General features: G+C 44.7%; 1 protein-coding gene across 1 annotated transcript in view; it reads right to left on the reverse strand.

Annotated features, from left to right (window-relative positions):
* Window positions 1-5,469: 5,469 nt before the first annotated feature.
* Window positions 5,470-20,928, reverse strand: part of CSTF3 (cleavage stimulation factor subunit 3) — a 48,166-nt gene continuing 32,707 nt past the window's right edge. The window contains exons 4-21 of the mRNA XM_072118622.1: window positions 19,528-19,560; window positions 17,140-17,237; window positions 16,478-16,544; window positions 16,361-16,395; window positions 15,114-15,240; window positions 14,952-15,029; window positions 13,001-13,163; window positions 12,757-12,866; window positions 12,378-12,494; window positions 10,938-11,012; window positions 10,190-10,333; window positions 9,143-9,245; window positions 8,937-9,006; window positions 8,649-8,844; window positions 7,963-8,116; window positions 7,735-7,829; window positions 7,005-7,065; window positions 5,470-5,866 (exon numbers count right to left, since the gene is read on the reverse strand). Of these exons, the coding sequence (XP_071974723.1) occupies window positions 5,664-5,866; window positions 7,005-7,065; window positions 7,735-7,829; window positions 7,963-8,116; window positions 8,649-8,844; window positions 8,937-9,006; window positions 9,143-9,245; window positions 10,190-10,333; window positions 10,938-11,012; window positions 12,378-12,494; window positions 12,757-12,866; window positions 13,001-13,163; window positions 14,952-15,029; window positions 15,114-15,240; window positions 16,361-16,395; window positions 16,478-16,544; window positions 17,140-17,237; window positions 19,528-19,560 (1,929 nt within the window). The 3' untranslated portion in view covers window positions 5,470-5,663. The remainder of the gene's footprint in view (window positions 5,867-7,004; window positions 7,066-7,734; window positions 7,830-7,962; window positions 8,117-8,648; window positions 8,845-8,936; window positions 9,007-9,142; window positions 9,246-10,189; window positions 10,334-10,937; window positions 11,013-12,377; window positions 12,495-12,756; window positions 12,867-13,000; window positions 13,164-14,951; window positions 15,030-15,113; window positions 15,241-16,360; window positions 16,396-16,477; window positions 16,545-17,139; window positions 17,238-19,527; window positions 19,561-20,928) is intronic.

The raw sequence follows: 20,928 nt of genomic DNA on the forward strand, positions 1-20,928 counted from the left end.
GACAGAACACAAAGTATCATGGGAAGTGAGGGCAGCTTATAACTGACTCAGCTTTAGGGCACAGACAGAAAGAGCTTAGACTCCGCCCAATTCACTGCTGCTGAGGAAGATTTCTGACAAGTCACTTCGGAACCGAAATCTGCCATAACTCTGGAAATGAAAGGACAAGCAGCACAATTTGGACACCATTCTGTTTTTTTTTTTTTTTTTTAAAGGGGGAAATCACATACAAGAACTTGATAAAAATTAGCAAATGTAAATTTGCTAATTATTGAAAGTATAGATTGTACGGAGGATTTTCCACAAAAGAAAGATGTTTTTATTGAAAAAAGGTTTGGAGTTTTTGATTCCAAATAATTTAATTTTTTGGAAATTTTGAAGGATTTCTTTGTGTCGTTTAACGTTTGAAGAGAAGAGACTTTCATAGCTGTGAGGTGACGGACTGGTTACAGGTTCTTTTTTAGATCAGGGCTGGAGATCTGTGATTTTAGCAGCGGGCGGCCATTTTTTATTTTTTTTTTACTACCCTTTAACCTTACTACAAATATCGAGCTTGTGTACAGTCTAAAGTTCTGTCCGGGTTTACGGATCTCCAGACAGGTGACCTATGTATTATGTAGATTGTGATTCTGTTAATTCGAATAATTTGAATGTTCAAGTTTTATTTAAAAAACCGACATGTATAGGATGGAACTTCTACTATGAAGGGCATCTACAGATCTGCTTTAGGCATTGGCCAAGGCATCCATGATATTGGAACCTTCCACAAATCGTATCCTCTTGGGTCAATAGCCGTGCCTCCTGTCTCAGCATTTGCTCTGCCTGTTGCCGCTCCTATGCGTTTTAAAGTGTCACCAGCCACGCACTGGTGATAAAAGGCACCTTTTACCTAGGATGCCGAAGTAGCTCTAGCTACTTGAAAAGTCCCTGCTCTTCTTGTGCATCTCTGGTTCCGATCTGCTGCCTCTTGGTCACAACCCAACTTGACCTGACACTTGACCTACACCTGGACTCTGTTATCTACCTGCCTTGACCTCGGCCTTTCTGTGACCATCCTTAGTCTAACCCCCTGGTGCTTCATGCCAGTGTCTCCTGCACTGACCTCTGCCTTTCTGTGACTGTCCGTAGCTTCGCCCCCAGTTGTTTCATTCCAGCATCTTCTGGCCTGACCTTGGCTTTTCTGTGACCATCCTTAGCCTCAGCCCCTGGTGCTTCATGTCAGTGTCTCCTGCACTGACCTCGGCCTTTCTGTGACCATCCTTAGTCTAACCCCCTGGTGCTTCATGCCAGTGTCTCCTGCACTGACCTCTGCCTTTCTGTGACCATCCTTAGTCTAACCCCCTGGTGCTTCATGCCAGTGTCTCCTGCACTGACCTCTGCCTTTCTGTGACCATCCTTAGTCTAACCCCCTGGTGCTTCATGCCAGTGTCTCCTGCACTGACCTCTGCCTTTCTGTGACTGTCCGTAGCTTCGCCCCCAGTTGTTTCATTCCAGCATCTTCTGGCCTGACCTTGGCTTTTCTGTGACCATCCTTAGCCTCAGCCCCTGGTGCTTCATGTCAGTGTCTCCTGCACTGACCTCGGCCTTTCTGTGACCATCCTTAGTCTAACCCCCTGGTGCTTCATGCCAGTGTCTCCTGCACTGACCTCTGCCTTTCTGTGACCATCCTTAGTCTAACCCCCTGGTGCTTCATGCCAGTGTCTCCTGCACTGACCTCTGCCTTTCTGTGACTGTCTGTAGCTTCGCCCCCAGTTGTTTCATTCCAGCATCTTCTGGCCTAACCTCTTGGTACTTCATAAAAGTGTCTCCTTTAGAAGTTGGGGCAGAAATCACCAGTACCTGGATTACTTGGAGAGGTAGCAGCTTACCAGTCGGGATAATGTGGGTCAAATGTTGAAAACTCTCCATTGAATATCAATCCAGTAATGTTCTACTCACAGCATAATGAGTGACATCATCAATCTCGTTAGTGACATCACCTCCATACCACAAAGCCCGGTGCTACGACAGATCAAAATATCTGGGCCTGTTATTTGGGAGTGTCAATAACTATACAGGGAATCTCAGTCCATTAAGAATTGTTAATCTCAAATGAATGAACTTTTCCAAAATTTTCTGGCTTCTGCTGATTGTTTGCGATGTTTATATTTATCCACTGTCACTTATGAATTCGATAAAGTTTTAATTTGGTTATTTTTTTTTGTAACTTTTTACTTGCTTTGATCCTTTCTATGTAAGCGAAGTTCTGTATAAAGACATCACTGTGTTTTGCAGCTCCTTGCTTTCCTTCATGCTGTGCTTACACAATACACAAATACATTACAGATTTATTATAGGTTTAGCTACATTATGTAATTAGATTATAAATATACAAATAATGAATCAACGTAATACAAGCTATTACACACTCCCAAGAATACTTATCACCAAGGCGATCTCTGTCCAGAGAGGAATCTCCGTTACTTACCAATTCCGGATGATCCCGCTCCCCTGGTATGCTACAAGACTCTAAACCAATCGGTGTTTGGAGCAGTGACCTGCCTTAGCCAATCGTAGGGTGAGCAGTTGCTACTAGTGGGAGGTGCCCAGGAAGTCCAGATCAGCAGGGGTGGGGCAAGTGAGTATTATTCTATCTTAGTAATGTCTTGTATCACAGTGTTGGTGTTTTGGTTGTGAAGTAGAAACTTTTAAGAGTTAAACCAGATGAGCCACAGAGCAGTGAACCGGTCAAACGCAAAGAACCGGACCTTCGGGTGATGAAATATACGACATGTACTGTACAAACCGTCTATCAGCTGCTAGCGATATCTCAGGTCTAGTGAAGTCAAGAAAACATGAAATTCTGGAATGTACAGAACCCCATGTGCTGGGTTTTCTCATGGTCTACAGCTTAAAGGGGTTGTCCATTTTACAGTAATGTAATGCCAGAGATTCATGGACATAAAATGGCCACAGAGGGTCATGTGATCTCTGAACATGAGCAATCGCCCTGCCAGGACCTGATGAGTGTATTCTATCATAAAATCCTGTCAGGGCGATTGTTCATGGACATGAGGTAAAGGGTCCAACCCCTTTAAAGGTTCAACAGGGTAAGTGGGTGTCAGCGGGACAGGTCCTAATGACAGGTCTGTTGTTTTAACTCGTGGGGCTGAGAAACCAGGTCTTATGTTTTCATAGCAATGTTTAGGAAGACCTGACAAGTCGATTTTGGGACCCTTAACCACCTACAGGGCTTTATGGACCTGTGGCTTAGGGCCCCAAATTGACCTGTATATTTATATTTGTGTGCCCCAAAGTAAAAAATATTTATACTTCGTTAGATGTGAGGCATATCGGACTCGCATCTAACGGATCCTGCCTTGGCACTTACTCTTACGTTGCAAGAAGTGAGGTCGGGACAACAAACCACCGATCGGTTTAGTGTCCCAAATCGCACTGACAGGTTCCCTTCAGGTTTTTTTTCCTGATGAGACAAAACACAGTGGACGTGTAATACAAGCGCCAATGTAAAACCACCCTTACCCTGTTAAGCTTTTCTTACAGCTGGAGAACCCCACTCCGAGTCTTTAGGATTAGGACTCCAACTCTTGCACCTGAGATCCTGTACCGTACAGCCTCCTAGTTCCAGAACCAGAACCCACTCCAAGTAAATAGAAGCAGGGCTGTATGTTAAAAACTATGGCCTAAAGCAGTGACGGCAAACCTTTTAGACACTGAGTGCCCAAAACCCACATATTATTTGCTAAGTGCCAATGCAACAATTTAGGCAGTAACTTAAAGGGAACCTGTCACCAGGGACCTCATTTTCACTAACGACAGATTGTAAAAGCCCAGGACACCTGCAGTGCACAGCTACCTCTCTGCCTTTTCTAAGCATTTGCATTAGAATATAATTGTTATAACTTGCATCCTGACAAAATCCTGGGGTAGTCACAGGGGTTGGGCTTTGGTTTGGATGCATTTAAAAAAACAAACATGCGATTTGTCTGAGCTGCAGTCTGCTCCATCTTTGTGCTCCTGCACAGCTCCTCCATCTCTCACTGATGTCAGCTCAACAGGCTGTGACTTCTGTGGAGGGGCAGGAGCTCTACAGGAGCACAAGGGGGCTAAGATCTGAGGAGGGAGTAACACAGACAAGGCACATTTTTTTTTTAATGCATCCAAACCAAAGCTCAACCCCTGTGACTACCTCAGGATTTTGCCAGGGTGCAATGGAAGTTATAACACACAAATATATTGTAATGCAAATGCTTAGAGAAAGCAGAAAGACACATTTGCACTGCAGGTGTAATAAGCTTCTGCAACCTGTCTCTAGTGAAAATGAGGTCCCTGGTGACAGGTTCCCTTTAATACTCCCTGCTCTGGCACAGGTTGAAATCGTATTGGCACCTGAGGACACCAACACAGTAGAAAGAAGAAGTTCGGATTATCATTGTAGCTGCCTTCCAGGGCCCTGGGACTGCAAGAGGCCTTGAGTCCTGTTTGGTGAACTTTGCACTGGGGTGAAGGCACGGGTGCCCATAGAGGGCTCGGAGTGCCACCCGTGCCATAAGTTCGCCACCACTGGCATAGAGTAACGAACAAGGGGCAGGGATCCGCCACGGCTTGTACACCTAAAAACAGATGTACAAGCTGTTATTTAGTCTCTATTTCTGATGCAGGGATATGGATTCATCATGGGTGACAAAGTAAGATTGGACCCAGGATTCTAACACTTCGCCGGCAATAAATTGGACCCAGGTTGAGTTATTCTTTTATTTTGCAAACAAAAAAAAAAAAAACAAAAAAAAAAGAGAAATGAATGATCACATCCCCCCGAAAGCCACAGGACGCCTCCTACTGCAGAAGAAAGCGGCTCTGACGTTATCGTACGTATTAAATATTTATTGTATGAAAAAAGGAGGACCATGTAAAAAACAGGCGTTCTGAGAACAGTGGATGAAAGGTCATAAAATTAAGAAAAAAAGTGGATTTTTGCACAATTTTTTTTTTTCTCCTGAAGTCTTTTGCAGTGCAAACACAGACAATACTAGCACTGGAGAAACTCAGCCGTTTACAGAAGGATAAAGTGTTTTGTGATGGCGGTCGCTTGTTTTTTTTTTTTTCCATCTTACAGTGTTTTTCGATAAAAATAGCAGCGGATTCACTAAAAAAAAAAAAACAACAGTAATAATAAACATGACAAGGCAAAGGCTGCAGCGCCCTCTAGTGTACGAGAATGGAAATCCACCCGGCTGCAAATTAAAAGAAAAAAAAAAATCCTTACAGTGTCTTGGGTTTTGCGCCACTAGTAAAATTATAAGCCACAGAGAAAATGAACGACACCGGCGCCGGATGTTAAGAAAAAAAAAAGGACAATTATCTTTCCAGCTTTTTTTTTTTTTGCCCTTAAAATAAACCTATAGAGGCCCCAGAGTGTCGTCCATTGTACGTAAAAACACAGATGAGCAAAACCGAGGACTATGTACATTTTTGGACTCTTGCCCTTCCACAAGAACGTCTCGATCTCACCCGAGTTTTATTAGTTTTTGTTTGTTTTAGTTTTTTTTTTTTTGGATGCTGGTAACAAAATAAGTCGTCCTTAAAGCAGAAGGTTTGAGGCAGGAGGAACAACGTTGGTTGCGATCAGATCAGTCCGTCTCTGATTGGTTGACACCGATTCCTCACCGGATCCTTTTCTGCTGCCGCGCTCTGTAGATGTCGTGTACCGGGGGCACCACCGCGCCCTTTTCTTCGTCGTCGTCGGAGTCTTCGTTGGGTCTTTTAACGGATTTGTTTATAAGGGTGCTTGCTTCTACCGGCCCGTTACCTTCCATGAGGAGCTCGGCCTGGCCTCCGGTTATCACCCGCACGGCCTCCTCCACAGCTACAGAGGGAGAGGAAAGCTGGGTTAGTGCTGGTACTGGACAAGCAATCTGCAATTAAGTAACTATGCTATTCCTATAAGGCTTAAAGAGAACCTGTCAGCAGAAACTGACCTAATAAACCACTACCAGTATGTGGTGAAGCAGCTGAACACCTTCCGGATCATGTTACTTTCATGACTCAGTGTGGTGACATCATCCAGAAAATCTACATTGAAGTGAGTTGTAAACTGGTTGTATAAAGTCAAGGAGGCGGAGATTTTATCAATGAAGTCCAGCTCTCTCTTCCTCAGAAAACCCCCCTGACTGTAATCGATGGTCTTGCACCGCTAACCAGATCTCCTGAAGCCCAATGCATGATGTCAATCACAGAGGAGGAGGCGTTCAGAGCCCCCCACCTTGACTTCAGTGTTAAACTCTCCGCCCCCTTGACTTAATACAACCAATTTATATCTCACTTTAAAGTGTGGATGATGCCACTACACCGGGCCATAAAAGAAACAAAAACTAGAAGGTGTAACACTGCCTGACAATATGCTGGTAGTGGTTTATTAGACCAACTGCTGATGACAGGTTCCCTTTAAAGAGGTTGTCCATAGGTTAAAAGAGATCTGCAATTAAGTAACCGTGCCCTTCTTATTAGGCTTAAAGGGGTTGTCCTGGGTTAACCAGGTTTGTGCAGCTCAGATTGGAATAAATGGAGCTTAGTTGCAATGTCAAGCGCTGCCAATGGTCAGAGCTGTCTTTGCCAGAGAGCAGCCATGATTATCAACTTCTGTATAATCCATGTAATTCTAGAATCAGGATCTCCTATCCTTAGCGTAGGTGATCAATTTGGGATCGGAAGGGCTCCATCACCCCCACAGATTGGCTCTTTGAGGTGGCGCCTGTCCATGTTACAAGTGCATGGGGCTGAGCTGTAATACGGTGCCCAGGTCTTGTCTCTTTATTGTCCTAATCAGACAACCCCTTTAAATCCCTGAATAGGGATTCCTCTGTTTTCTGCTTCAAAGCAGCCAATAATATGGCTAACACCGTTTTGGCGTACAGCTTGTGCGTCTTCAGACGTGAATTGTGCGATTTAGAAGTGGAACAAGCGTTGGCATCTTGTCTATAAAGGACAATGGGGAATTTACTTACTGTCTGGGATCTTACAGCGGCGGAAGATTTCCATAAGTTCGTCAACCTGTACGAAGGGGCCCTGTAGAGAAGAACATGTGGTAAGAGGAGGTCACATAAGGGAGTCTCTAGAAGATAATGACTGTGGCTGTATGGGTTGTACGGGTTTGTTACAAAGTTGCCGTGTTTAGGTTGCGTTCACACGTTCAGTTTTTCAGATGCAGTTTTTGAAGAAGCCAGTGGGTGAGAACACACCCTGAGGCCGCGGTCACGCGATGGGTTGCGTTTTTTGTTACATTTTGACACATTACAAAGGCTTCAAGCCTGAGTTGTTAGTAGCAGCAGGACTGTGAAATGGATTTATATTCCATGATTGTAGCCCAAGAATGTGATCACATTTCAAAGCCTTTGGAATACATCAAACGCAGCAAAAAAAAAAAAAACCTGACACAATGCATTGTGTGAACGCGGTCTCAGTTGGGCTCAACCATCCCCACTCCGATCCGCCCACCCCCTAGTAAAAGCAAAATTTGCCAGTGGCATTTAAGCAGTTAACACCTGCGGCCAGTGCTAGCACCAATCACGGGTGTTACTGGTTGGGGGTCCGGGCTCAAACAGGTTTTTCACATTTTAGGTTCAGCTGAACTCAATTCAGGAGCGGGTGAATGAATTTTAAAGGTTCCGCTTATGACTATGTTGTCTTCGTGTAAAATCGGGATTAGGGCGCCGCTATAATGTGTGGCTCACATACCTGGTAGCACAACGGTGGGGGAAGCAGCTTCATTAATAGCACGGCAGCGGGAGGCACAGGGAACACCCCGCCGGGAACTGGGTGAAGTCCAGGAGCTACAAAAAACACAGAAGTGATGAGTGACTATGGGGGCAATGCAGTGACTGCGCCAGTCCCAGTGTAACCAGTATGGCCGCCAGTCTAATGTCTCTCTACCCAGTATAGAAGAGAACATTAACTATGACTTACGGGCAAGGTGCCTGGGCTGGAATGGGATCATTTGGCTGGTGTCTGGTTTGGGATACTCCGGCTTTCTGTCGATTTCATCCTTGAGAGACGGAGCTATAGAAGGAGCTACAATGGGGTCTGGGATCAGTGATGCTAATTTAGCTCGGGAAACATCCTAAAATTAACAAAAAAAAAAAAAAAATATGGTAAATTTACATTGAAAGGGTTTAAAGTAGGATATATTTAAAGGGGTGGTCCGTAAACTGATAAAACATGTCTCATTTCCTCTCAATACAGCGCCACACCTGACCGTGGTCGGTGCAGGTACTGCAAGTGAGCTGTATATAAATGGAGCTGAGTAGCAATGCTGGCACAAGCCTTGGTCAGGTGTGGCTCTGTTTTTAGAAGAAAGCAGCCATGTTTTTCAACCTCCTTTTAAGAATAAATGTGGCATTAAATGTCCAGGCTACTCCAGTATACACATGCACGCCTGAATTAAAACTGCAGTACCCCGGCATGGCCACTACACAGTGGAGGGAGACGTTTTATTTTGGATTCATACACTATACAGTTCCGCTTCCACAGCTGATCAATAGGGGTGTCAGACCCCCAAAATTACAATGACAATGACCCATCCCATGGGTAGATCATCAATATTACAACAAAGCACTGACATAGTAACAGTACACGGAGCCTGCGGTACGTACTTTATATCCTAAGGCTTTGAGTTCACTAGAGGAGCAGGGGTAGAGGTCCATGAACTTGTAGCGGTCCACCAGCAGAGCCGTCTCCTTCCCCTCATACTCCTCCTTAAAGGCGGTGTACCTTCGCTTCTCCACCTTCAGAATACTTGCCAAGTCGCCAATGTTACTTTCAAACGCCAGGAACCGGGCCCAGATTTCACTGAGGAACAAAAATATTTCATGTTTTATACACGATCTGATGATTGCATCAAAACTATTCAGTAACCTGTCCATATTAATGGGGATACGTACCCCGACTTCTCTGGGGGCAGACTCCCCGACGTCAAGACCCGTTCAAATAATACTCTAGTGTTGTTGTCCTCTGTAGGTGCAAAGAAAAAGAGATGAAAATGACACTATAAAGTACATACAGCACATTGCCGTGATTTTCCATCGTCACTGTTAAGGGGAGATTTTGTAAATAAAGTTTTTGAAGTTTTATCGTATAGAGAACTTACCATTGAGGTGAGATAAATAATCGATATAAGCGAGAACGTATTCGGGAATGTCTCCGTACTTCTTTAAACCTAGCTCAAATATCTTGAAGGCTACCGAGGTGTCCTGGCAAATAAAACATAGAAAAAATATACGATGACGTGAAAATACTGCATTTTATTTTTAAAAAACGTAGTGGATTTCTCGTTTGCATCAACAACTTAATGGGAATTTACTAGTTATATTGACTATAGAAGATATTGGCCCTAGAGATTTAGAGCTGTGCAAGGATAACTATGCCTGAGTTGTTAGTAGCAGCAGGACTGTGAAATAGGGATTGCTGTGCTCTTAGCTCTGTGCACCAAGATGCCCCACAGTCCCTTCCCTCTACTCCGCATTACTCAAATGACCTCTATAGCTCCTACGTGGAGCAGAAGGGCTCTGCAGCAGTTTGAACACAGAGATGGAAGACCACAGCAGTGTGAGGACAACCCCTCCCCATGTGCATCTAGTCCAGCTACAATCTTAGAATATAAATCTATGTTACACAATTTTGTCACTCCTTTCCCAGATGGTAAATGGGTTACTGAGCCGGATGTAGAAATACTGCATTCTGGTGGATATCTCCTTTGGATCACCAACTTAAAGGGAATCTATTAGTAGTTTTGACCATGGAAGGTATTGGCCCTGGAGATCTGTGTAAGCATACGTATGTGTGTCTTGTTTGTAGCAGCAGGACTGTGAAATAGGGATTTATATTCCAGGACTGTAGCTGGACTTGGTGCCCTCACACTGCTTTGCTTTTAGTTCAGTGCCCTAAGATGAGAAAGAAGAGACTCAACAGTCCCTTCTCTCTACTGTGAATGACTCTGAATACTGCTACAGCTTCTGGGCAGCGCAGAGGGCCTCTGCAGCAGTTTAAATATAGAGATCAAAGAGCACAGCAGTGCACCATTGTAGTGCACCAAGTCCAACTACAATCTTGGAATATAAATCTAATTTTCATAACTTTGCCGCTCCTTCCTCAGTGCAGTCACCGAATCCATAAATAAGAGCTACATGATCCTCACCTTACTACAATAATACTCCATTAAGGCCGCAGTCACGTATACATGGTGTCGCGTCCGGACGTCTTCTCTGGCTTTTTTGAAGATCATTCTGCCTGCTTTGATCCCTTCCGCCCTTCTCGCAAATTTCATGTACTGGATGTAAACCTGGGAGAAAATGACAGGACACGGTCAGACTAAACGTATGTGCCCTTAGAAACAAATCGCAGCTAATTTTCATTCCGAAATGAGGGCTTGACGGAGGTAAATCTAACAACTGAGACATTACATAAGGTGCTTTGTAATCAATTGCCCATTCATGTCATTTTAGATGGAGGCACTCGGGGACATGTGGATGGGGTCGTCTAAACCGGAAAACAGAATAATGAATTTTGCTCTGTTTGTGGATTAATAGAATTAGCAAAGAAAATTCTATTTTGACCATCCTGTCAGATAAGGTGTCATGGAGTAAATGCACATGGATACATTGCAGAATTTCTGTACGGAACTGCATGCGGAAAATCTGCTGCATGTTCCAATAACTCAATGAGATATTTGACCAGATCTGCAGATTTCAAAATGTGCAAAATCCTTAGCAAAATCTGCAATAAAATTGAATGTATTATAATTGGGGGTGGGGTTTACTTGCACTTTTGGTCCAGACTCTTTCCACAAATCACCTATTGGAAAGTAGCAAACCTAAAAGTCAAAGTCCGACCCTTTAACAGGGATAAAATATTTTTATTATTCAGAATGAGACGTTGAGACTAACCAGTGTGGGGTCGATATCTTCTATGGCAAGGAGTCTATTATATATACTGTGCGTCTTCTCATACTTCATGCGACTCTGCAATAATAAAAAAAAACACACGTATAGATTAGATTATCCAACCATTTTAAATCATTTAAATAAATCTATAATTTTTGTTCAGGCTGGGTAATTCGGTGAGGGATTGGTACTGCACCCTGACCAATCAAAATTTCTGCTGCGTTACATGATGTGTCCTGAAATCATTGGTATCCTTTGAAATTAAACCTTAAAATGTGTGCCTGCTTTTGACTTAACACTCGCTATAGAACATTTTCTGGGTGGTCTGAAAGTTATAGTCCAAAAGTCAGGCGGATCGGGTGAGGTGCTGATAAAGAATAAAGCATCACCCAATCTCTGGAGAGCAAAGCCTGTGCACTGCTCTTCCTCTTCCAACATGAGAAATACTACAGCACCTGGAGTGATGTCACCAGCGTGTGACTGATCAAATGCTTCCTGTATCACTGAAAGGTCCTGAAAGGGATGTAGCAGAGCTGGTTGTGAGTGTAGGGATGTAGCAGAGCTGGGTGTGAGGGTAGGGATGTAGCAGAGCTGGGTGTGAATCTAGGGATGTAGAAGAGTTGGGTGTGAGTGTAGGGATGTAGCAGAGCTGGATGTGAGTGTAGGGATTTAGCAGAGCTGGGTGTGAGTGTAAGGATGTAGCAGAGCTGGGTGTGAGTGTAAGCTGAGTGTGAGTGTAAGCATGTAGCAGACCTGGGTGTGAGTGTAAGCATGTATTACAGTGTAGGGATGTAGCAGAGCTGGGTGTGAGTGTAGGGATGTAGCAGAGCTGGTTGTGAGTGTAGGGATGTAGCAGAGCTGGTTGTGAGTGTAGGGATGTAGAAGAGCTGGATGTGAGTGTAGGGATGTAGAGGAGCTGGATGTGAGTGTAGGGATGTAGAGGAGCTGGATGTGAGCGTAGGGATGTAGCAGAGCTGGGAGTAAGTGTAGGGATGTAGCAGAGCTGGGTGTGAGTGTAAGCTGGGTGTGAGTGTAAGCATGTATTACAGTGTAGGGATGTAGCAGAGCTGGGTGTGAGTGTAGGGATGTAGCAAAGCTGGGTGTGAGTGTAGGGATGTAGCAGAGCTGGTTGTGAGTGTAGGGATGTAGCAGAGCTGGTTGTGAGTGTAGGGATGTAGCAGAGCTGGTTGTGAGTGTAGGGATGTAGAAGAGCTGTATGTGAGTGTAGGGATGTAGAAGAGCTGTATGTGAGCGTAAGGATGTAGCAGAGCTGGGTGTGAGCGTAAGGATGTAGCAGAGCTGTAGGATGTAGTAGACCTGGGTCTGAGTGTATGGATGTAGTACAACTGGGTGAGAGTGTAGGGATGTAGCAGGGCTGGGTGTGAGTGTAATAATGTAGCCAAAAGGGAATTTTTAATTGGTGTCAAAAGAGGTGGCACCCACCTCTTCGTAGTCGGCATAGGCAAAATACAGCAGCATATTCTTTTTCAGCAGAGTACTGATCGCACGTTCATAAATATTGGCGGCTTCGTCACTGAAGAGTTTTGCATTATTCATATCCTAGAATGACAAGAAGGAACATGTAAATCTACACAAAGACAACTCATGCTTCCTGATGTGTCTATGGGGCAACAAATGTTAGACTACCCTTTCCGAAATTAGATCAACTGACTAGAGAAAACCACCGCCAGCCTGGGACAATGTAGTGGACAGACTATGAGGGCGACTCAAGCCCTCCAGAAAAGGCACCCAGCTCTCTGGGGGCTCTGAATTTGTTTGTTTTTTGTTTCATTTTTGGGCAAACCCCTTTTACTAAACTCACCCCTTTCTCAGCAAGCAGCTTGCTGGACTGCTCCAGGTACTGGCCAGCTTCGTACCAGATGTCGGGGTGATGTCCCAGGACCAGCAGACACTGTTCATAAGCGAACATGACTGAAAGGGAATACACAGATTGTTAGATGATTACTATCCTATCAGATAGGATTGTGTACATGGTGCCAACTACAGAGGATGATTATAATAATATAATAATACACCCTGATACTGTAGAGGACATAACTCCGCACCTCTTTTAGTGATGAGGGTCTGGTCCTCAGTACGGAGCGGATTGCTCTTCTCCCACTGAATATACTTCTTCCACATCTCCACCTGTTGAGCTTCCTGAGGGGTGTTCTGCGGGGGCACGGAGGGAGCGTTGCGATCCAGTCCTTTCATTACGGTTTCATACTCCTGAGGATGGGGGAAAGAAAAAACAGGTTTAAATTTTAAAGTAAACTTTTGCACTTTGAGTCAAAGCGTCTGGTTAGACAAAGCGATTTGTGGGTGGAGAGACAATATAATGTGTCCCTGTAGTGTCAGAAAACTTCAAAAAGATGGAAGAAGTTTTGATTCTCCCTAGAAAGGGGAGACTGCGGAGACTGATGTGAATGGGCAAAGCATCGAGAAACATGGGAAGTGCTCGACTTTGCTCATTTGATCCTTGGAGAAGTAAGCTGTGAGGATTCTTATAATATAATTTACTGAAATTACTGGCACACTATAGAGCAGCGGTTCTCAACCTGTGGGTCGTAACCCCTTTTGGGGTTAAACGACTGCTTTACAGGCGTCACCTAAGACCATCGGAAAATACGTTTTCCAATGGTCTAAGGGCCAAGGACATCACTCACCAATTAGTCTCTGCCGGCTTCCTCACTATTCCTCCCTGTTATCAAACAATGTAATGTATCCACGTCTTTAAGACATTTGATTGGGAAAGCGCTGCATAGTCACTTGTCATTGCCATCTACCAGCCGCTACCAGCATCCATACACAGAAGATCAGAGAGCCTATGGGATTGTGGGCAGGTAAGTACTTTTGATGGCCGGCGGGCATCCCCTGTGACTGACGACGACCGGGGGGCATCCCCTGTGACTGACGGCGACCGGGGGGCATCCCCTATGACTGACGGCGACCGGGGCATCCCCTTTGACTGCCGGCGACCGGGGGGCATCCCCTATGACTGACGGCGACCGGCGGGCATCCCCTGTGACTGACGGCGACCGGGGGGCATCCCCTGTGACTGACGGCGACCGGGGGGCATCCCCTATGACTGACGGCGACCGGCGGGCATCCCCTGTGACTGACGGCGACCGGGGGGCATCCCCTGTGACTGACGGCGACCGGGGGGCATCCCCTGTGACTGACGGCGACCGGGGGGCATCCCCTATGACTGACGGCGACCGGGGGGCATCCCCTGTGACTGACGGCGACCGGGGGGCATCCCCTGTGACTGACGGCGACCGGGGGGCATCCCCTGTGACTGACGGCGACCGGGGGGCATCCCCTGTGACTGACGGCGACCGGGGGGCATCCCCTGTGACTGACGGCGACCGGGGGGCATCCCCTGTGACTGACGGCGACCGGGGGGCATCCCCTGTGACTGACGGCGACCGGGGGGCAACCCCTGTGACTGCCGGCGACCAGGGGGCATCCCCTGTGACTGACGGCGACCGTGGGGCAACCCCTGTGACTGCCGGCGACCAGGGGGCATCCCCTGTGACTGACGGCGACCGGGGGGCATCCCGTGACTGACGGCGACTGGGGGGCATCCCCTGTGACTGACGGCAACCGGGGGGCATCCCCTGTGACTGATGGCAACAGGGGAGGGGGGCATCCCCTGTGACTGACGGCAACCGGGGGGTATCCTCTGTGACTGACGGCGACCGGGGGGCATCCCGATGCGTGCTGGCTACTAAGGGACATCCGGGTGACTGCTGGCTACTGGGGAATGGTGGCATCACTGTGGCTACTGGGAGCATAAATGTGACTACTGGGGGATCACTGTGACTACTGGCTAGTGGGGGCACCACTGACTACTATGGGAGCATCACTGTGACTACTGTGGGGGCACTGCTATAGAGATTCTCCATCCTTCCCTGGTCCATGGGTTATGTCTGGTTATGAAATGCAGTGTCGATAAGTAAGAGTAATGCTGTTCTGGGGTAAAAACCATTTACTGTGAATTTAAGCATTTCTTACCTTGGCGACCCTCCTGGCGTTCATGTAATCTCTGCTCCGATCCTCTATCATCTTCTTGGCTAGGTGAACATTAATACCCTGTGGATAAGACAGTGGGTTACACTTGTAAGGAGCCACAATCTCTCCGGTGTGATAATCCCTCATCCCCGCTGTATCCTCTACCTCTTCATACTTGTTGTAATCCCTCCACAGCTGCTCGATGTTAATCATAGGATTGACACAACCTCTCTGGTAAACCCTGCGGACGGCGGTGATTCTTTGATTTTCCGCGTAGGATCCCACCGCTTCCCTAATTGCCAAGAAATCAGAGACATCACAATGTAGTCTGGAGGATCATTCAGCGTGACCTGAACCCACGGGGATCCTAATCCCTGTCTGCATGTGGGAAATCCAGACTGATAAAAGAAATGGAGCACTCACGACAGTAAAAAAAAAATTGAATTCCAGGGATTTACTCCTGTTTTGCGATTGGTTTAAAAAAAAATTTTAATTAAAAAAACTCCTCTAAAGTCATATGCAAATAAGAGCCACGTTTAGAGGCTGCAGGAGGAGGGTCACTTCTGATGCCCCTTCAGTTCTATAGCACCTAGAATCATGGTGCTGGTGTCATTTTAAAGATAAGAATCTCATCTTTCACAATGCTGCTCTGCAAAATCAGAAGGTGAGAACTGGATCTTTACCTCCAGCTCACATTCAAAACTATATTTATATACTCCCTTGTAGCTCTGGTTCTGTAGATCACAGGGCCTGATGGGATGTGGAAGATGAGATTCTTCTCTTTAACACCACACCAGCAGCATGTTTCTAGGTCTACAGAAGCGAAGATAGGTTTTTCTAAAGTGACACTCCCCCGCAGCCTCTAAACTTGACTCATCTCAGGCAAATATGACTAGTCTCTGCTCATTTTTACATTACCTTGGAAGAGATTTTTTTTTTTTTTTTATACATAAACCCGATAAACGGGTGAGATTTCACTTAAAAGAGAGAATTCTAGAAAGAACATTTCATCTCTTACCTGCGGGGTAAAATCTGTTCCCTTTACATTTCTGTTATTGCCAACTGTTCTAATGAGTATGGGGTCCTAACCATCCCACCCACCTCCACTCTAGGTTTCAGGAAGTAACAGAATATTTTTGGAGGATTGCTCATAAACCTTCACAGTCGGGACCAGACAAGCAGTGATCACATGGTTATCCCCTATCCTATACATAGCACATATTATTTAGCACAAAGAGATGAGAATCTTATAACTTCTAGCATGCACAGGCGCTGAGAGCTGCATAATCCACGCGTGGTCCACGTATCAGGTGCCACGAGCAGAGTGTAAAATCTACTTTGTGATCACTGCTGCGAAGATATCGGGAGTCTCAGAGGTTACAGTCTTAGAAATGACACAGATATTGACTTACACTCCTTTGAGAAAGTTGATGTAATCCACCCAGATCTGCAAAGGAAGAAGCACTCAGTTACTGCGACTGTATGAGGCCGAGCACCATTCATGTCTGTGGATTGTGAAGAGCACTTACCTGGTAGGACATGATTTCCATGCCAATTTTATCCAGAGCAAAGTCGTAAGCCTGGGCCATTTTTTCCCTGAAAAAGAATTTTAAAAAATAAGCCAAAATGATTAATTTTTAACACGTTTTAAGTATAAAAAAAAAGTCCTCAGGTCCTTAGAGTAGGTTTGCTTTAATAGCGACCAGTCACCAGGAAAGTGTATTCTAATCTACCAGCCTAATGTTATAGAGCAGGAGGAGCTGAGCAGATTCTACATGGTGTCCTTTCTGCAGGCAGCATGTTATAGAGCAGGAGGAGCTGAGCAGATTCTACATAGTGTCCTATTTGCAGGCAGCATGTTATAGAGCAGCAGGATGAGCTGAGCAGATTGTATATAGTGTCCTATTTGCAGGCAGCATGTTATAGAGCAGGATGAGCTGAGCAGATTGTACATAGTGTCCCATCTGCAGGCAGCATGTTATAGAGCAGGAGGAGCTGAGCAGATTGCACAAAGTGTCCCATCTGCAGGCAGCATATTATAGAGCAAGAGGAGATTATCATATTTGACATAGTGTCCTACCTGCTTGTAGCATGTTATAAAGCAGGAGGAGTGGATTGTAAATAGTGACCCTGCAGACAGACAACACCTTTAAATACCAACAAACTAGGTGATGAATCTTTGGACACCTACTTGTAACTTGGAAGTTTCCCTTTTGTCTCCCGCACGTAAGACACGTAACATTTCCATAGATCTATGTGCAGGACCTTCATCAGACATCTCTGAAATAACTGTGGATATAAGAAAGCTTGGTGAAACAATAGTTATCTGTTCCCACTTCATTAAGACCACAAAGTCTTCCAATGTAAGCGACAAAAACCCTAACATTTACAGAAAACTAGCAAAATGTCGGGGATTGGTAATGACTAGAGGACATATTATAGTACAGTTGGTTCCTCTAGGTTTAAGATCCATGGAGTAAGTGTCCTGGATCCATGGAGTAAGTGTCCTGGATCCATGGAGTAAGTGTCCTGGATCCATGGAGTAAGTGTCCTGGATCCATGGAGTAAGTGTCCTGGATCCATGGAGTAAGTGTCCTGGATCCATGGAGTAAGTGTCCTGGATCCATGGAGTAAGTGTCCTGGATCCATGGAGTAAGTGTCCTGGATCCATGGAGTAAGTGTCCTGGATCCATGGAGTAAGTGTCCTGGATCCATAGAGTAAGTGTCCTGGATCCATAGAGTAAGTGTCCTGGATCTATAGAGTAAGTGTCCTGGATCTATGGAGTAAGTGTCCTGGATCTATAGAGTAAGTGTCCTGGATCCATGGAGTAAGTGTCCTGGATCCATGGAGTAAGTGTCCTGGATCTATAGAGTAAGTGTCCTGGATCTATAGAGTAAGTGTCCTGGATCTATAGAGTAAGTGTCCTGGATCTATGGAGTAAGTGTCCTGGATCTATAGAGTAAGTGTCCTGGATCTATGGAGTAAGTGTCCTGGATCTATGGAGTAAGTGTCCTGGATCTATGGAGTAAGTGTCCTGGATCTATGGAGTAAGTGTCCTGGATCTATGGAGTAAGTGTCCTGGATCCATGGAGTAAGTGTCCTGGATCTATAGAGTAAGTGTCCTGGATCCATGGAGTAAGTGTCCTGGATCTATAGAGTAAGTGTCCTGGATCTATAGAGTAAGTGTCCTGGATCTATAGAGTAAGTGTCCTGGATCCATGGAGTAAGTGTCCTGGATCTATGGAGTAAGTGTCCTGGATCCATGGAGTAAGTGTCCTGGATCTATGGAGTAAGTGTCCTGGATCCATGGAGTAAGTGTCCTGGATCTATGGAGTAAGTGTCCTGGATCCATGGAGTAAGTGTCCCTGGGTTATCATGATGGATTTCATGTTAGATTTCCTTTAATAAGCCTCTACTATGAAGTAGTTAATCGTTCTGTACAATGATTATTTGGGTGGTATATGTGTAATTTTACACCTGATTGTTTGAATATATCCATATAACCCTCTCCATATTGATGGACAACGGAAATGGCTTCTCTTAGATCATTACTCATGTCATTCCTCCAAGGTATTGTGTTACTACAGTGCCTGAATATTCTTCATAAGCAAACTGCCAAACTTCTGCTTTTATAGGGAGTCACACTTGCTAATGATCAATGAATCAAGTGCATTTAATTAGTATCACGTGGCTGTTAATTCCTATGGTAGCAGAAAGGGTGCAGTATTCCCCCTGCCCCTGCATTTTTTCCTAGATTTGTTAAAGGGAACCCATCAACAGATTTTTCTCTTAACAACCAACCATGCCCCTCAGGTAGAGAATGAAATGTCCTTCCTAGAATTCCCTCTTTTATGTGAAATATCACCAGTTTACCTATTAAAATTTTTTTCCACAAAGTCATGTGAAAACGAGCAGAGAAGAGTCATATTTAGAGGCTGCAGGGCGCCCAGAACTTTAATTCTAAATTATGTAGAAACATGATTTTGGTGTCTTATTAATGACTGGAATCTCATCTTTCAGATCACATCAGAAACGTCACTCTTTGAGGTACAAAACTGGAGATACAAGCAGTTAAAAATGCCCGATGCGGACCGAAATCTAATCCCTGCCTTTTTATTTTAACTGCATGCATCTCCGGTTCTGTATTATATAGAATCACAATACTGCCGCAATCTGAAAGATAAAAATTCTTATCTTTAATATAACACCAGAATCAGATTTTTAGATGCTACAGAACTGAAGATAGGGGGGGATCTGAAGTGATACTCCCCCTGCAGCCTCTAAACTTGACTCATCTCAGACAAAATATGACTTATTTTTAAAAGGTAAATGGATGAGAGTTCAGATAAAAGAGGAAACTACAGAAAGGACATTTCATACCCTACCAGAGGGGGCTGCTAGTTTAAGAGGGTAAAATCTGGTGAGAGGTTCCTTTTAAATCATGACATGATGTCATTTGTCATATGCATATTTTTTTTTACTTTTTTAAAACAATGTCCCGATATATAAAAGCATATAGAATTCAGAGCATGTAATGTATATTTTCTCATGATTGTAGGACAAATTTACCAAACTCACCTTCTCTACTTTGTCGTAATTTTTAGCTTTAACCTGCAGGCACATGAAAGAAAAGAAAAAAAGTTAAAACGGGGAAAAATAAAAAAAGTTTTATACCCTCCTCCTGATGAGGCACTAACTAGAATCACCTAATGTGTTACTAAAGTGACCCTCAATCATTGATGACCCAAACTTCATGGACTATCCCTACAATTGTCACTTTTGGAGACTGCCCCCCCCCCCCCGCCAATCATAGGTGTTTTGTATCCTGACCGATGTTACTGCACTGTTACTACTGATGCTGCTCTTTGATGGACTATGTTTTGGATAAACGATCCATATCAGATCAACAGGGGTCCTCCTCAATAGGACGCTGTACAAGGAGCTGTGGCTATTCTGGGTACTGCAGTTACCTAGATCAGCTGTGTAGGTAGTAAACATGTGGACCTGCATTGATCTGATATCTACGGTCTATACTATCCATAGTCTAGGGTTCCGATCCGGGTTGCATTAAAGCGATACTTTTTGGTTATCATAAATAAAACATGGAGTGCCGAGACCTTTAATAGTTGTCGGTGTACTATTGCCTTGGGGTATCAAGCGCAGTAATAATGGACCCTATTCCTCCAAATTTAAAGGGGTATTCCCACTGCGGCAAATTACTGTTATTGTTTGTATGATGAAAAATAATAAAATGTTCCAATATACTTTGTGTATGAATTCCTTGCGGTTTTCTAGATCTCTGCTTGCTGTCCTGCTATTGTTTCAAGTGGACAGAAATCTGACCATGGTCACACGGGTGTGCGGCTCTTTAGTATCAGAGAGAGTAATCAGAGCTGTGTGACCATGGTCAGATTTCCTATAGAACGACAGCAAGCAGAGATCTAGAAAAGAGCGAGGAAATGATGCAGAAAGTGTATTGGAAATTTGTATAACTTTTAATTATCCAAACAATATCAATTACTTGTTGAAATAATATTTATATGACGCCATCAAATTCCGCAACGCTTTACGATTCCTGGATGAGTCCAATACAAAAACTATATTGCCCCCTGCTGTACTGGATACTGTAGCGATGGAGATGCTATTAGGGGTAAATAGCTTTGTAGATATGTGCAATGTTAATCAGGCGCTGCCTCGGTGCAAGGCCTTGTACCTACTACTCCCGGTAGGTCAGACGTTGTATCATCTGTACCTATGGCTTCCACAACAATTCCCTCATAGGTTGACATTTCACAAAGGTCAAGACGACGAGACACAAGATGAGCGCGTCTACTTCCAATTTGTTACTGTATGTGATCCCCAAGTAATAACCCGATGTGGCGGCAGTATTATCGTTTACTCGGTTTCTGCTGCAGGGGGCACCCATGTAAAATTGGGATGAGTAAAACACGCTGATACTATGTGGCATCTTGGGTCACA

The sequence above is a fragment of the Engystomops pustulosus genome, chromosome 7 (genome assembly GCF_040894005.1).
Source record: "Engystomops pustulosus chromosome 7, aEngPut4.maternal, whole genome shotgun sequence".
Lineage (NCBI taxonomy): Eukaryota > Metazoa > Chordata > Amphibia > Anura > Leptodactylidae > Engystomops > Engystomops pustulosus.